Below are 16,680 nucleotides of genomic sequence, written 5' to 3'. Positions count from 1 at the left end.
ACAGGAGAAGACTGGTGGGAGGCCAAGGGGTTCGGGTGAGACCTGGAGGTATGGAGGGCCTGAGGAACAGGAGCATGGGCTGGGCAGTGGGGGAAACCTGGGGCGGGGGTGGGGGACGGTGCCCCTCAGGCACTGAGGCAGCTGCGGTGAGCACGGGGTGAGTCCCTGATGTATCTGCTCATGCTGCCGGCACACAGCACCTCACACTCGCTCCGTGCCAGGGGTGTGTGCTGAGGGCAGTGGGAGTGATAGCCTGCTGCCTTCTCCCCAGACACGGGTGCTAGTGACGCATGGCATCAGCTTCCTGCCCCAGACGGACTTTGTCATAGTGCTAGCTGACGGGCAGGTGTCTGAGGTCGGCACTTACGCGGCCCTGCTGCAGCGCAACGGCTCCTTCGCCAACTTTCTCCGCAACCGTGCACCCGATGAGGGCAAGAAGCACCAGGAGGCCGACAGCAGGACCGGTATCTGCCATTCTTGGCCCTCCGTATTCCCCTGCTCTCCCAGCATCTCCCCTGTCCTGGAGCCTCTGAGTGTCTGTGGACAGGCCCAGTGTTTCACAAGGGGGGTTCTGAGGAACTTGGACCATCTGCGTGATGTCAGACATCACCAGCAGGGAAAGTGAAGTGGATGGATTCAAGCCCTTCCTCCTCATCTGCCTTCATGTGTCAAAAGGGCCTAAGGGCCCAGGCCCAGCTTGTACGGCAAAACTGTTTCACAGATGAACTATTTAGTAAATGTGCAAATGCTTGGAAAAGTCATTTATTTATCAACAAATATTTATTGAGCAATTACTATGTCCAGGCGCTATTCCAGGCGCTGAGACAGCAATGAACAAACAGAAAAATCCCTGTCCTCGCGGAGCATATTGAGACCCCTTTGTTGTCCAGTCCTGGCTCCCCAGCCCCAGGCTCCCGGCTGGCTCACAGACCTTCTCCTGGGCTTTCTCTCCTACTTCCGGATATGCAGCTAACATGTCTCGAGCATTTACTAAGGGCTATGCCCCTTGCAAGCTCTTGACACACATTCTTTCCTTTAATCCTCACAAGGACACAATGAAGTAGGTACTATTATTATCCCCATTTTCATGCCTGCCTAAACCCATGCGGTGAGGAAGTGGGATTTTAGCTCAGCCGGTCTGACTCTAGAGCCCAAGCTCCTGACCCTTATATTTGAACCCCCTTCTACGTAGTCCCTGATGGGACGCTTTTCTTCCTGTCTGACCTAAGTCTTTCTTGCCACCCTTTTTCTTTCCAACACGAAATTCGTCATTTATTTTTATTGTTATTCTTGCTCACCTCTCACCTCGCCTCTGGCTTGTCCATTCAGGCCTCTTCATTGGAGTGGGGCGGGGCATACCAGGGGCCTGCGGGGTGAGCTAGCCAAGCTCTCCTTTCTGCCTCCCCGCTGCAGCCTTGGAGGACAAAGAGGTTGAGGAGGTACTGCTGACTGAGGACCCGCTCAGCAACCACACAGACCTGACGGTTCATGAGCCAGTGACATACGAGGTCCAGAAGCAGTTTATGAGGTGAGCACCTGGGAGCTCTCAGCCCCCGGGAGACGGTACCGGGGCTCCCAAGCCCTGACGGGGGGCGCAGGTGGGCGTTCTCCCTGACACACCCCAGGCCTCCGGCTGCAGCCTGAACCTCCTCCTGGGGCTCTGTCTGTGGCTGTGCTGGAGGCCTCCTCCCTGGGCCTGACCAGTTGCCTCCGCAGACAGCTGAGTGCCATGTTCCTGGAAAGAGAGGGCCAGGGTCGGCCTGTGCCCAGGAGGCGCCTGGGTGCGGCAGAAAAGGTAGTGCAGGCAACAGAGGCAAAGGCGAGCCATGTGCTGACCCAGGAGGAGAAGGTGGAGATGGGCACTGTGAGTAGCTTGGGCGGGAGGGATGGAGAGGGTGGGCAGGCCCCTAGCAGTCCCGGGGCTCACCGGAGTCCTCTGTGCAACTGCTGTGGCCATGCAGGTGAAGCTGAGTGTGTTCTGGGATTACGCCAGGGCCGTGGGGCTCTGTGCCATGCTGGCCATCTGTCTGCTGCACGGGGGTCAAAGTGCGGCTGCCATTGGGGCCAACGTTTGGCTCAGTGCCTGGACCAGTGAGGCTGTGGTGAACGGCCAGCAGAACAACACCTCCCAGAGGCTGGGCGTCTACGCCGCCTTGGGAATTCTGCAAGGTGAGCCTGCAGAGATACCTAGAAGGGGCTACGGTGGCCCCTTCCTCATCTCTGGGCTGCTGGGTCCCCCAAACCACGCCCTTGCCTCTGAATCTCTCTCCACTGTCGCAGCCCCAGGGACTCCCTAACCCACTCTAGCAGTCTACCTGCCTCTGGCCCTGTCTAGCTCATCCTAGCCATGCTGGGCCTCTTAGCCTGCCCAGTTCACCGAGGCTATCCCCCATCTCGGAACCTGCCCCTGCATGCCTGCCACCTGGCCCAGGTGAACGAGCGCGCCTCTCCTCCTCCACCAGGGCTCCTGGTGATGCTGTCAGCCATCATGATGGCGGTGGGAGGCGTCCAGGCTGCGCGCTTGCTTCACCAGGCACTGCTGCACAACAAGATGCGCTCGCCACAGTCCTTCTTCGATACGACGCCCTCAGGCCGCATCCTCAACCGCTTCTCCAAGGACGTCTACATCATCGATGAGGTTCTGGCTCCCACCATCCTCATGCTGCTGAATTCCTTCTACAACTCCATCTCCACCCTCGTGGTCATCGTGGCCAGCACGCCACTCTTCGCTGTGGTCATCCTGCCTTTGGCTGTCCTCTACCTCTTGGTGCAGGTGTGCCCTGAGTGGGTGGGCGTGGCTTTTTGGGGGCATGGCCGTTGCGTGGCCGGGGCTCTCCCGGGGGCCAGTGGTGGGATGCAGGGAGGTCAGGCCCCGCAGCTTCACAGCTGGATTTGGTTCAGTAAATACCTCTTTGAAACTCATTTTCCTCACGTGTAAAATAGAATCATAGAGCCTACCTCACAGAGTTGTTGACAGGATAAAATGAAATCCTTGTAAATTGTGACTGGCCCTAGAACTCCTTCCTGCTGGCTAAATATTGTCAACAGTTTGAGACACATTATCCTTCCCTTCTTTTTAGATATATCTAAACTTACGTACATGTTTTTAACATGGATGAGTTGATGACATTCAGATACAGCTACCTATAAAAGGCATTTGTGTTGCTGAGCCCCTATCCTGCCATTAATTAATCAGTCCATGAAGGTAATCCACAGGTGGCCAGAAGCTTAGGCCTGTGTGTGAAGACTGTGCTCTGTGCTGGGACGGGGGACTCTCAGATGCAAATCCTACATGGCCCTGGCCATCTTGGGGCCCACAGGTAGAAGATGGAAGGTGGAGGCAGAACTGTGTTTTCGTGGGGCTGAAGTTTAAACAACTGGGGGGTGGAGCGGGGAGAGGCTCTTTAAGAAAAAGAATACAAAATTATCTTATTTTTGCAAATTTTGCAAAATTTTGATTGTGTGAACACACTGCTAGGGCCCCTAAGTGGAGACAGGCATCGTCACTGACAGGAGGCAAAGCAGAGTCAGTGCAATAGTCTAGGTCCCCGCAGAGGTGAGGGGGTCAGGAGCGGAGAGGCAATCGGGAAAGGCTTCCTGGACAAAGTGGCCTGGAAGAGTGGGCAGAGCTGACCAGAGGGGAAGGGTGCGATGAGTTCGTGGAGCCGTATCAGGCCCCCAAGTCTTGGGTTCTTCTGAGCGGAGCGGGAGGAAGGGAACAAGGTCTTATGGGGCAGTGGAACGGACGGGGAGGCGGCTCACATGGGTCCAGAGGATGTGCTGGACTGAGCTGGGGCCCCACGGTCCTGACTCCAAGCTCTTTCTCCATCCTCTGTCAGCGCCTCTATGTGGCCACGTCACGGCAACTGAAGCGGCTGGAGTCTATCAGCCGCTCACCCATCTACTCCCACTTTTTGGAGACGGTGACCGGCTCCAGCGTCATCCGGGCCTATGGCCGCAGCCAGGACTTCGAGGCCATCAGTGATGCTAAGGTGGACACCAACCAAAGGAGCTGCTACCCCTACATCGTCTCCAACAGGTCAGAAGCAGCTCCCTCAGCCCCTGCTCCTCCCAGGAGTTTCCACCAGTGTCTCTGCGGGAGAGACCCTGGTGTTCTGGGTCCAAGCCCCTCCTTCCCCCTAAACAGCCCCCTTCTTGCATCCGCCCCGTTTCCTCCTTGCCTAATCCCCACAGGTGGCTGGGGGTCCGAGTGGAGTTCGTGGGCAACTGTGTCGTGTTCTTCACTGCACTCTTTGCTGTGATTGGGAGAAGCAGCCTGAGTCCAGGGCTGGTGGGCCTGTCTGTGTCCTATGCCCTACAGGTACGCAGAGGTCTGGGTCCTGGGTCAGGGCCACCACTGGGGCAGAGGCCACACGGGTTTCGCAAGCATCTCCTGAGCACCTCGCTCTGCCCCAAATGGGGACCAGCCACAGGTTCTGCTCCACGGGACTGTGAGCTCCCAGTCAAGTGCGGAGAGTCACTCCCACCAGCAGGGGGTGGTACTGTGGGGTGCACAGACCTTAGTGGAGGAAGGCCCAGAGGAGGTCTCTACCTTGGAGTGTTGGAGAAATTATCTTGGAGCTTGGCCCCAAGAGACAAATAGAATTTGCCCTGCCTGCATAAGATCTAGAGGTCAACCCTGACAGGGGTCCGGGGGCAGGGACGTGGAGAGCTGGAATACACCTCATTTCACAAGCCTGCAGAGAAAGTACACGGAGCAGGTAACTGGAGCCTGGGAAGGTCACCCTGATATCAGCCTATATTGTCAAAGCATTAAATAACTGCAGATGGAACTTTTGTGAAGCAGATCCCATTTGCAACGCCTCAGGTGACTCAAGTCTTGAACGTTTGGTAAACAAAGGACAGTCCAGACAGGTCAGTCTTCTCAGACTTTAATGTGCATGTGAATCACCTGGAGATTTAAACTGTAGATTCTGATACCATAGACCTGGGGCTCTGGCTCCAGCGTTGTCTGTCAAGGCTCCTTGATCCACAAAGTGTGGTCCAAGGACCAGTTGCATCAACATCACCTGTGAGCTTCTTAGCCACGTCGAATCTCGCGTCCCACCACAAACCTACTGAATTAGAAGCTACATTTGCACAAGATTCCCTGGGAACTCTTTCTTGTGCATATTAAAGTTTAAGAAACACTGGGCTGGGTGGCCTTTTGTTAAGTCTGCATTGTCACTGCCTGAGGTACAGTTGTGATTTGAGCCCCAGGTGGCACATCTGTGGGTTTGCCCAGGCCCACCTGGGTCATAGCTGGGATAGGATAGGAGCATAGTCAAGGAGTCTGAACTCCTCCCAAAGCCATTTCAGGGGGAGGAGAGATTGCCCCGCTTGTGACCCAGTCCCTTTGTCTAGGTGACGTTGGCTCTGAACTGGATGATACGAACGATATCAGACTTGGAGTCTAATATTGTGGCCGTGGAGAGAGTCAAAGAGTACTCCAAGACGGAGACTGAGGTGCGTACGGGATGAGCCTGGGGCAGGGAGGGGTGCTTGGAGACCCACCATCTCTACACCCCCAGGCCAGCTGTTCAGGTGGCTCCTCATTTATTCATTCATTCAACCCTTCTTGAGTGTCAACCAGAGGTCTATGTGAGGAGGTGTAGGGCAAGACAAGGTCTGCCCTCAAGCAGTTCCTGATGTAGTGGGAGAGGACAGCTCCCGTTGTTCCAAGCCCTCCTTGGTCACAGTACCTTGTCCTCCCTGGGACCCCCCGGTCCCGTGTCCTGCCACTGTCCCTCTGTCCACGAGCTCATCCAGCCTGGATCCTATGCTCCACCAGTGCCAGTGCTCTCAACTCCCTTGCCCTTCTCTCTCTCAGTCATCCTCACCCCAGTTGAGCCCATCTGTCTACCTTCTGAAACATGCCGGTGCTCAGCTGCTAAAACGTTGCTGGAGAAAATCATTGATTTTACTTCAAGTTTATAACCACACACCACGGCTGGGTGTTCCTGTTTTGCTTCTCCAAGAAGCGTGTGTTCCCACTTTCAGAAAGTTCTGTTTTGACCATTCTCTTTCCTTAAACCCCTACATGCCCTCCTCCCTGTGCTCAGTCATCAACTGAATGACTCAGTCATCCGTCATCATAGGCTCAGTCATCAACCTTGCCTAACGCTTCAGTGAGAAAACGGCTTTACAAGATGTGAACTCCCTCAGCCTTCCTGCCTCCAGACTTTCAAATCTGCCTGTGTCCCTTCCACCTTCTTCCTTTCTCATTTCAAAGTCCACTCCCTCTACTTCTTCGCATGGCCACCCAAGGACTTCACTTCCTCAATCACACCCTCCATCTGCTACATCATCCATCTTGCTCCCTCTGTTGGATGATTCCCATCCACACGCGAAAATAAGCTCTTGTAGCTTCCATTCTAGACACTCAAACCAACCCTCCCTTTCCCCTGTATCCTATGTCCCATTTCTCTGCTCTCCTTTGTCGTGAAACTGGCTTTAAAATATGGTCTGCAGTGCTCTCCCCACTGCCTCATCACCCTGTCGCCTGGTTTCTGGCCCTGCCACTCCACTGAACCCACTCACCAATGATTTTCCCACTTCCTGACCTAGGGACACTTTTCTGTTCTCATCTAATGCAACCGCTCAGCGACATTCAGACAAATAGCCCCTCTCTCCTACATGGAAAGCACTTCATGGCTTCTGTGACCTGAGCTCCTGCCCTGTCAGCCCCCGTTGAGCCCCACCCCACCCGTTCCTCCCAACCTGGCCTCTCCTGCCCATGGGGCCCCCATCTACCCCTGTCTTCTCCAGGCATCCCCTATCATTCCCTCATCCCCCATTCTCTGGGATCTTCAAATTCTCCCTCTTCATGCCTAGCATTCCCATATCCCCTCTCTACACACATGATCCCGTCTCCACATTCTCAAAAATTCTGCCCCCAACCCTACTGTCCATTCCTTTGACACCTCCTCAAGAGGGCGGTCTACCTATACTGGCTGCCTTGCTTTGTGACTACTGACAGTCTGACCCCCCGCCCCTGCCGCATTTCAAAACACCCTCCCCTCTCCCTCCTCCAAATAGCAGCAGGGAGATCCTTTAAAAACACACCAAATCATGTTATTCCTCTGTGCCTGGCCCTACATCTTACTCAGGGTAAAAAAAACACAGTCCTTAAAATGGCCAGCAAAGCCCTATGTGATGGGACCATCCACTACTTGTCTTCTACCTCTCACCTTTGTCATTGTGATCCAGAACACACCTGGAAGTATTTGTACTTGCCGTTCCCTCTGTCTGGCATGCCCTTCCCCCAGAGATCTACTTGTCTTTTTCCTTCACTTCCTTCAGGTCTTTATTTAAATATCACCTCCTCCAGGAAGCCTTCCCTGACCACCCTGTACAGAATAGCAACACCAGGCACTTATCCACACTCATCACCATCTGACATTATGTAGACTTACTTATTTGTCAACAGTATGGCCCCCCTAGACTCGGATGTAAGCCTCATGGGGACAAGGACTTTGTCTTGTTTACCATTGTTGACCCCACTACCTGTCACGGAGTAGCCACTCAATAATAAAGAATGGTGAAAGGGGGAGCGAGGGCAGGTGGGAGGGGCCGCTTATGGCCGTGGGGCACGGGGGAATGGGGAGAGCAAAGCTCTGTGGGGAATAATGTCAGAGGGATAAAGAGACATTGAACCACAAGGTTGGGTCGCATGAGCACCAGGACCTCCCCACCAGGTTCCCTAGTGGGTGAGGATGGCAGGGGCCTGGGGAGGGAGGCAGACCAAAGTTGGGAGATGGCTGGGCTGGGGAAGAGGTGCCCCCCATGATGAGGATCCTGTCTTCCCCTGGTGGCCAGGCCCCCTGGGTGGTGGAGGGCAGCCGCCCACCGGTGGGCTGGCCACTGCAGGGTGAGGTGGAGTTCCGGAACTACTCTGTGCGCTACCGGCCCGGCCTGGACCTCGTGCTGAAGGACCTGAGTCTACAAGTGCGAGGTGGCGAGAAGGTGCGTGTGGGGTGGGTTTTTCCCTGGGGAGTGTGGGTCTGTGGGATGGCAGGGGCCCAGCCCAAGGGTCTGCTTGGCTTCCCAGGGAAGTCCTGGCAACAGCCCCACTAAACCCCAGCCTCCCCCTGACGACCCCCCACTGCCTCCAGGTGGGGATCGTGGGCCGCACTGGGGCTGGCAAATCGTCCATGACCCTCTGCCTGTTCCGCATCCTGGAAGCCACGGAGGGCGACATCCTCATCGACGGCCTCAACGTGGCCGACATCGGGCTCCATGACCTGCGTTCTCAGCTGACCATCATCCCCCAGGTAGCAGCCTGGCGTGGCCTGGCCACACTGGCCCGTGACTCTGGCGGCAGGTCCCACCCCCGTTCTGTAGCTTGGAGTTCAAGACTGGGACCCCTCTCTGGGAGGCTGGAGAGCAGGACAGCGGGAGCAGAGCCACAGAGCGGCCCCCCATCGTGGGTCTGGAAGGGTCAGATGTCTCCTGCCCTATAAGACCCTGTCCTCTGACCTCTTGGACCAGCAGAACAACAGGCCCCTCCACACAGCCCACCCCAGAGGCCTTGTATCCTGGCCTCCTGGTTTCAGAGCTCTGAATTACATTTCACTTTTTCTTCTGACTGGACACTTCGGGGTCAGATTAGCGGTTCAGGTTTCTGCCTTAGTGGAGGATTTGGGTTGGCAAAGCTGAGGTTTATCACTTCCCCACAGGCGTTTTTCTATCTCCTTGGCCATTGCCTCCCTCCTGGAGGGCTGGGGTCAGAGTGGGAATGCCACCACCTCAACCCCTTTCTTGTTCCCTGGCCTCGGGGCCCATGGCTCCCTAGGGGGCCTGAGCTGCCTCCCTCTGAGGCCTTGCTTTGTCCCCAGGACCCCATCTTGTTCTCGGGGACCCTGCGCATGAACCTGGACCCCTTCGGCAATTACTCGGAGGAAGACATGTGGCGAGCCTTGGAGCTGTCCCACCTGCACACGTTTGTGAGCTCCCAGCCGGCAGGCCTGGACTTCCAGTGCTCCGAGGGCGGGGAGAATCTCAGGTAACAGCGGGGAGTGGGTGGGTGGGTCAGGAATAGCACTCTGCAGCACTATAGAGGGTCTAGCATGAAACGACACCAAACCCAGGCCAGCCGCCTCCTGCCCTCCCACTCCCATCTCAGCCAGAGTGAACTCAGGGGGCACTGTCTTGCATTGAGCATATTCTGTGTGCCAGGCACTGTGCACTACTTCACTGACTCCTCACACAAGCTCCAGAGAGACTGAGGCAGGGCCAAAGTCACACAGCTGGGAGAAGACATGCCTGGGAGATTCCAAAGCCCTAATCGGTCCTCTCTTGTGAGATTGTCAATGTTGCGCTTGGCCTGAGGAGGGGTTGTGGACTGAACCTGTGGAGCAGATAGGAGGAAACCTACAGAGCTTTAGAGAAATCTTATATATTTTCCAAGGTGGATGCAATTTTGTTTGTGGTTTAGAAGTGGGCAAAGTGAGCTCTCTGGGCCTTTCTTTGCTTCCTTATAGCCCCAGACTTTATATCACCCGTCGCTGTGCCACGTATCAGGGAGGCCCAGAGCCACTTCTTACTGAGTCTAAAGGCTTGAGACACTTGTACCCATGTTAGTTGTGTGATTTGGAGCAAGTCGCTTACCCTCTTTGTGCCTTGTTTTCCTTTCCTCTGAAAGGAGTATGGGATAATAACAGTCCCATACCTGTTAGCACCATGCCGCCCAATAAAAATATACTTTGAGCCACATAGGTGTAAAGAAAATTTGTCTAATAGCCACATTAAAAAAAAAGAAAAAGAAACTGATGCAATAAATTTTAATTGTGTATTTTATGTAGCCTAATAATTCTAAAATATCATTTCAACATGTAATTGATACAAAAGCTATTACGGACAGTTTGCCTTTTTCAAGTGTCAAATCCCGTGTGTATTTTTACACGTGCAGCACATCTCAATTCAGACTTGTCGTATTTCAAGTGGTCAACAGTCACCTGTGGCTAGTGGCCATCGTTTGGACAGAGCAGTCTTAGGGTTATTGTGATGAAATGGAAAGCACTTAGACTGGATACACTCCCGAGAAATGTAGCTATTTGTATTATTCTACTCGGTCCACACCTACGGACTGGACTTTCTCCAAAAAAAAAAACAAAAACAAAAACCTGAAAAATTTGCTCAGCACTTAATAGTGTTCAAGGCACTTTGGCCTCTACTGTCTCCTTTCATCTTTACTGCAGTCCTGTGGGCCGGAAACGAGGCTCCAGAGGATAAAATTATTTGCCCAAAGCTGCTCAGCTAGCAAGGGGGGGGGGGGGGCAAGGACTCAGGGAAGTGGGAGCTTCTGCCCCAAAACTTTCCTTGCCGCATCAGAGCCACTGGTGGGATGCCCCCGCCTCCCCAGGCAGCCCTGCAGGAATGAATGTGCACAGTACCTGGATTTCACTTACACAGCCGCGTTGGGGGTGGCTGGCGGACGAGCCTAGGCTTTCAGACCCTGTGCCCCACAGCTGTGTTTTGGTCCATTCTCCTGTCCTGGCTTGCCATGAGCACCTCTCCCCAGAGCATCGCCTCCATCCCCACATCCGCCAGGATCTGAGACAGAAATCCACTCCCCTCCTCCCTCCCTGAGCTTGTAGCCACTTTAAGTATAACCTATATCCTGTGCCAGTCCCACCATAAATCAGCCCTGAGCTCTATCTGGCGGCTCATTCTGCTGCCAAAACCTTCCTTAGTTGCGGGAATAGGCCGGGGAGAGAGCCTGGCCTTCACTCGGGCTGTAGTGACTCACCCCTGCGGGAAGGGCTGAGGTATTTGTCCCTGGGTGTGGGGGGTGCTGCAGCCTCTGTGGTTGGGAACACAGCCTCTCTTTGTTCATTAGCTCCAGCTTCCAAGGCAGGAGGTGGAAGGTATGCATTCCACCCCTCTTCCACCTTCCCAGGGACCAGACACGGGGAACCCCCCATAGCCTCCTCTGCCCTGTCCCTTCCTTGTTCCCACAACGGAACCCTGACCTATATTCCCCGTGGGGGCGGAAGATGACGAAATTGTGTGATATTAGGCTCAGCAAGATAACGTGATGTGTGCAAATATCCAGGAGGAGTCATTTAAGTGTGTTATCACTAAGGTGTAGATGACTGAGAGATAGAAGCAGAGAAACACGGTGACACTGGTTGAGGAGTGAGGATAGGGAAGAAAGCACAGGAAGAAGAGACCGGGGGTGCCAGAGACAGACTGGGGATTTCACAATGTTGTTAAGTCCTGGCTCTACCCGCAAGGCCCCTCATTATCCCTGTGGTGTCCAGACCTCAACTCGGTGTTCCAGGAGTCCTGGGCTAAGGCAGAAATGGGAGAGGTTAGACAGAGAGCCAGCCCTGGGCCATTGGGAAGGAGTGGAGACAGAAACAGTTTGGGGAATGAGGCCTGGGGTCAGGTTGGGGGCACCCAGCTAGAGATACCTTGCCTTCCCCATTTTCAGCGTGGGCCAGCGGCAGCTCGTGTGCCTGGCCAGAGCCCTGCTTCGCAAGAGTCGCATCCTGGTTTTAGACGAGGCCACAGCCGCCGTCGACCTGGAGACGGATGACCTCATCCAGGCCACCATCCACACCCAGTTTGAGCCCTGCACGGTGCTGACCATCGCACATCGGCTCAACACCATCATGCACTACACCAGGTGGGGCACTGGCACCCAAGCAGGGAGGGGCCTGGTGGGGTCGCCTGGGCCGCGGGGAAGTGGTTGGCAGATTAAGGTTACGGGATATGTGGATATGGGAGCTCCATGGGGTCGTCTAAGGTTTGGGGGGGGCGCAGAACAGTGTGGGTTATCTGGGCACCGGGGGCACAGGGATGCTTTCTGAGACACAAGGGACACTTTGGGGTTACCAACACGTGGGGAAGGGGCACACTGGGGCTCCTTAGGCATGGCCACTTCTCCCCCACCTCTTAATACTGAGGTGAGGGGAACCAGATCCTTCAGGCCAAATCCTGTCACTTCCTGAGCACTGTTTCCAGAATGCCCACATGGCCATGGCTTCATTTGAGCCTCATTCCCATCCTGTGAGGTAGGCGTACAGACCAGGAAGCCACTGAGGAAAGGTGCACGATGCTTGGGTCCCGTGCGGAGTAGATGCTTTGCTGTGGGAAAGCAGAGGGCTGAGTCCCAAGCCTGGCTCTGCTGCTGACTGCTGTATGACATCAGGCAATTCACAAAACCTCCATGAACCTCTCTCTCTCTCAGGGTTGTCGTAAGGAGTCAATGAAATAAAGCGTTAGAAGTGCAGGTGACTGGAGAGGTGGGAGGGAGACGCAAGAGGGAGGAGATATGGGGATATATGAATATGTATAGCTGATTCACTTTGTTATACAGCAGCAACTAACACACCGTTGTAAAGCAATTATACTCCGAGAAAGATGTTAAAAAAAAAAAAGTGCAGGTGATCCTAGGAGATGTCCTTTATAATCCTCACTAGAACCAGCTTCTCAAAGGATTAGGGAAGGAGCCTTCCTCATGGTATCTTACGGCTTCGTTGGGGAGGCAGCTCACTCAGCCAAAAGGCAAAAAATGTGACCTGTTTGCTCACTGTGCCTAATGTCAAGGTGTGCTGCTGGAGGACAGGGGAGGGGCTGGGTGACTCAGAAGCCTGATGGAAGCCAGCTGGTGCTGGCCTGCCAGGCTGGCTCCCCTGGAGACACGGGAGCTCAGAGTGAGGAAGAGGCAGGAGGCTGCAGCAAATCTATCCTGAAGGAGTATAGTGGGAGTACATCAACAGGGCTTCATTCACAAAACAAACACCTGCAGGGCAGGCTTCATTCACAAAACAAACACCTGCAGGGCATGGGGAGGTGGGGAGATACATGGACAGGGCAATGGGCAGACCTTGGCCCTCTCTCAGAAGTTCCCCACACAGCTCCCAGGGGCTTGGGAACCAAGCTGAGAATGCCTGATGCTAAGTGTCTGTTCCATCCCTACCACACCCACCCCGCCTCCACTCCCATCCAGGATCCCACTGGGAGAAGGGAGGGTGGGCAGGAAGGCCCGGGCCCTGGGTCCAGACAAGGGAAAGGGCTGGACTGAGAGGATCTCTTCCCAGGCCTAACTGAAAATGGTTTTCACCAGCAGCCTTTCAGGAAAAGGCTGCATCACATGCAAAGGCCCTGAGGTAGGAGGGCACATGAGGCTGGAGTAGAAAGGGTGAAGGGGCAGTAGAACCAAGAGGACAGGGAGAAAGCGGCCTCACTCTGCTGCATTTTGAGGACCATGGGAAAGCATTCAGTCCTTACCCTAAGGGCAATGAGAAGCCACTGAAGCGAGGGGGGCAGTCTCCTGGGCTTCAGTTTGGGCAGTGGCTAGGCTGTGATGTCCACAGACGCACATCTTCCCAGGACACGTTTCTGGGAGCCCCATAGGTGGGGAAACAGAGTGGGTGCAGTCCAGGTCCTCTTATTGAGGAGCATCTCCCGGGACTTGGGAGAGCCCTTTCTGCTCCTGCCTCACCCTGGGAGCCAGCCTGTTGGCCCTGCACCAGGTGCACCCTGTGTTTAGTTGGCAAGAGATTCTAATCCCAGGCCCAGGCTTGACTGTGTGTGTGTGTGGGCGGGGGGAGATCCACCCATCAGCGGCAGCCAGCTTTGCAGCCAAAGCCCCAGATGCCAGCATCCGGCCTCACTGCAGCCCAGTTTCCCGCCGTGTGCCTTTTTGAGTTGGCACAAAGCAGATGGAAGCACACAGGCCCTGTGACCCTGGTGAAGGGAAGGGCTCATTAGGGGAGGTTTTCGGAGCCCCGACTAACAAAGATGAATCGGACCTTGTGTTTGATCCCAGAAATTGTCTCATCTGCCAGGACAGCAAACGGAGTGGCTAAAATAACCAGCCTTGCAAGCGTGCATATGTGGTGTAGCACTGTGTTGGGTGGGTTGACTGAAGTGGGAGGGTTGGCATGTCACTGCGGGGCCTGAGCGGTACCCAGAAGGGCAGGGTTGGACCATGAAACCAGATCTGGGCTGATGGAGACCTGACCACTTCTTTTCCTTGGCTAGGGTCCTGGTCCTGGACAAAGGGACAATAGCTGAATTTGATTCTCCAACCAACCTCATTGCAGCCAGAGGCATCTTCTACGGGATGGCCAGAGACGCTGGACTTGCCTAAAATATATTCCTGGGATTTCTTCCTGGACATTCCTGGTTTTCATCAGGAAGGGTAAGGACACCAGATGTGTCTACGGAATGGACTTAATAGCAAACGCTGGGGGCATTTGTCAGGTTTTTGTCCCTGTTAAGTGCCTGGCAGGATAACCATGCTAAATGCTTCAGGTGAGGAGGTGAAGCCCCAGAGGCAAATAACATGCCCAAAGTCATAGCTAATTTGAGGCAGAGCCCAGACTAGTCCCCAGGCCTCCTGATTCCCAATGTGGTGTTATTTCCACACTGTACTGTTTTCAATCATTTCATGGCATGACCTCCCTACCCCCATGATTTTTCATATTTTCTACTCTGAAGTTTTTTCTTTTTTAATAAAGCTTTTTCCTTCTGGAACAGAAGACTGCCAGGTCAGGCCGTCCCTAGGAACTGAGTCTGGTACTCTGGGGTGCTGGCCTGGATCCATTAAAAATGGAGCGCTGATAAAATAAAGCTTCGTGTCAACAATACATACACCCCAATGTAGCCTTTCTCTGTTCACAAGGTCTGGGGGCTAGGACCTTTAGAGGAGGCAGGGAGGAAGGAGGGAGAGATGGAGGTTACCTTTATACACATCTACATGGCTGGAATTATCTGAAAACTTCAGACCCAAGAACTTTTGGCTAGAAATATTGTCTTCACAGCCAAAATTCACTGGGTAATTGCCAGTAGTTCCTGCGCTGCTGTGCAGATACTGTAAAAAGGTGAGAAATAAAACCCCTGAAATCTGACCCGAGGCCTCCTGGGAAAGCTGCTGTGAACACCTCCACATTTTTATTTTAAGTTCATTTTATTTTTTAAATTTATTTATTTTTGGCTGCGTTGGATCTTCGTTGCTGCACGCAGGCTTTCTCTAGTTGCAGCGAGCGGGGGCTACTCTTCGTTGCAGTGCGCGGGCTTCTCATTGCAGTGGCTTCTCTCGTTGTGGAGCACAGGCTCTAGGCGCACGGGCTTCAGTAGCTGTGGCACATGGGCTCAGCAGTTGTGGCTCGCAGGATCTAGAGCGCAGGCTCTCAGTAGTTGTGGCGCACGGACTTCGTTGCTCCGTGGCATGTGGGATCTGCCTAGACCAGGGCTCGAACCCGTGTCCCCTGCATTGGCAGGTGGATTCTTAACCACTGTGCCACCAGGGAAGTCCCGAACACCTCCACATTTATGTCATCCCTCAGACCACTACGCCTGCTTCTCTAGGGCAGGGGTCCCCAACCCATGGGCCGTGGACCGGTACCGCTCCATGGCCTGTTAGGCACCGGGCTGCACGGCAGGAGGTAAGCAGTGGGCAAGCGAGCAAAGCTTCATCTGCTGCTCTCCATCGCTCCCCATCGCTTGCATAACCGCCTGAACCATCCCCCCACCCCATCCATAGAAGAATTGTCTTCCACGAAACCAGTCCCTGGTGCCAAAAAGGTTGGGGACCGCTGCTCTAGGGGATGAGAAACGCGTGGTGCTTTATTCCCTCGCCCCTTTAACAGTCTGTTCCGGACAGGTCCCCGTCACCAGTGAGGTCTCCAAGTCATGCATCTTCCTCACTGTGGCTGAAGGTGAATATTGGAACACAGAGCAGCCAGAGGCTGCCCCCTCTCCTGACAGTCCCGGGCTGGTCAATGAGATGAGGGAGTGAATTAAATTTGCTTTTTTTGAGCAAGCCAATGAAGTGTTTATTTTTCTGCAGGTCAGAATTTACCTGGCACATGGCCTTCTATTTGGAAGGGATCTCTTCTCTTTGTTACCTTACTAAGTTTTCTGGTCTCCTCTGACTCTCATTTCTTCAAACTTTACTCTTGGTATCATGTGACTGGTTGTGGGTGATGGCTTTTTTGTTTTTCCTCCACCCTAAATGGTTTGCAGTAGGTGTGGAGATGGCTCCTTTGATCTGATTTTTCTATATGCATCGGGCCAGCCTGTGCTGCAGGACTATTTGTTAAAGGTTAATCACATTTTTTTGGCAGGCTGTTTCTGCCCAGGATGTTTATGAGTGCATAGAAGAAGACTTCCATCCTTGTGATAAAGCGAGTATGAAAGCACAAATGCCCAAATTATTCTGCCTCTCCTTGGAGCTAAGAAAAGGTCTCTGCTGTGCTCCCTGATTTATCGGGCCGATTTGGCATGACGTCTGGCTGGGGAGGCTCTAGCTGCCCCAAACCAACAGAAATGCAGATTCATTCGGCATCATTCTCAGCTAAAGATCTGAAGGTGTAAGGCTGTATTTCCTCTCCTGTCTTGGGAGTTTGCCTCTGAGCTCATTGAGGCCCTGACAGGTGCTGACAGCCCGAAGGAGAGGCTCAGTTGTGTAAAGTAAATAGGATAATCAAAAAATGTGGTTAACAGAGGATGGCCTCCATCTAGCTGGCTCAGCTACTCTGGGGAAATGAAGCTGACTGCTGTGAACTGAGAGGAAGACCCCGCACAAGATATCCGTCTCCGGTGCCACTGACAGGCGTGCACGCCACCGCAGCAGCAGGAGGGAGGCGGCTCAGCTGGGGCCCGGTCCCTCCTAGTCTTCCTCCAGAGGGTTTTCTCCCTGGAACTGTCCAACAATTTGAACCC

General features: G+C 54.1%; 1 protein-coding gene across 2 annotated transcripts in view; it reads left to right on the top strand.

The window, feature by feature from the left end:
* Positions 1 to 14,603, top strand: part of ABCC3 (ATP binding cassette subfamily C member 3) — a 43,535-nt gene extending 28,932 nt beyond the window's left edge. For both annotated transcript variants that reach the window (XM_067716345.1, XM_067716346.1), the window contains 13 exons: positions 272 to 464; positions 1,414 to 1,528; positions 1,717 to 1,864; positions 1,962 to 2,169; positions 2,463 to 2,773; positions 3,840 to 4,039; positions 4,195 to 4,321; positions 5,365 to 5,466; positions 7,819 to 7,965; positions 8,115 to 8,273; positions 8,838 to 9,004; positions 11,438 to 11,632; positions 13,996 to 14,603. In XM_067716345.1, the coding sequence (XP_067572446.1) occupies positions 272 to 464; positions 1,414 to 1,528; positions 1,717 to 1,864; positions 1,962 to 2,169; positions 2,463 to 2,773; positions 3,840 to 4,039; positions 4,195 to 4,321; positions 5,365 to 5,466; positions 7,819 to 7,965; positions 8,115 to 8,273; positions 8,838 to 9,004; positions 11,438 to 11,632; positions 13,996 to 14,104 (2,181 nt within the window). In that variant the 3' untranslated portion in view covers positions 14,105 to 14,603. The remainder of the gene's footprint in view (positions 1 to 271; positions 465 to 1,413; positions 1,529 to 1,716; positions 1,865 to 1,961; positions 2,170 to 2,462; positions 2,774 to 3,839; positions 4,040 to 4,194; positions 4,322 to 5,364; positions 5,467 to 7,818; positions 7,966 to 8,114; positions 8,274 to 8,837; positions 9,005 to 11,437; positions 11,633 to 13,995) is intronic.
* The last annotated feature ends 2,077 nt before the right edge of the window (positions 14,604 to 16,680 follow it).

This window comes from Pseudorca crassidens, chromosome 19, assembly GCF_039906515.1.
Source record: "Pseudorca crassidens isolate mPseCra1 chromosome 19, mPseCra1.hap1, whole genome shotgun sequence".
NCBI lineage: Eukaryota > Metazoa > Chordata > Mammalia > Artiodactyla > Delphinidae > Pseudorca > Pseudorca crassidens.
The sequence above is the reverse complement of the archived record's forward strand: the minus strand, read 5'-3'. Positions and strand labels throughout refer to the sequence as shown.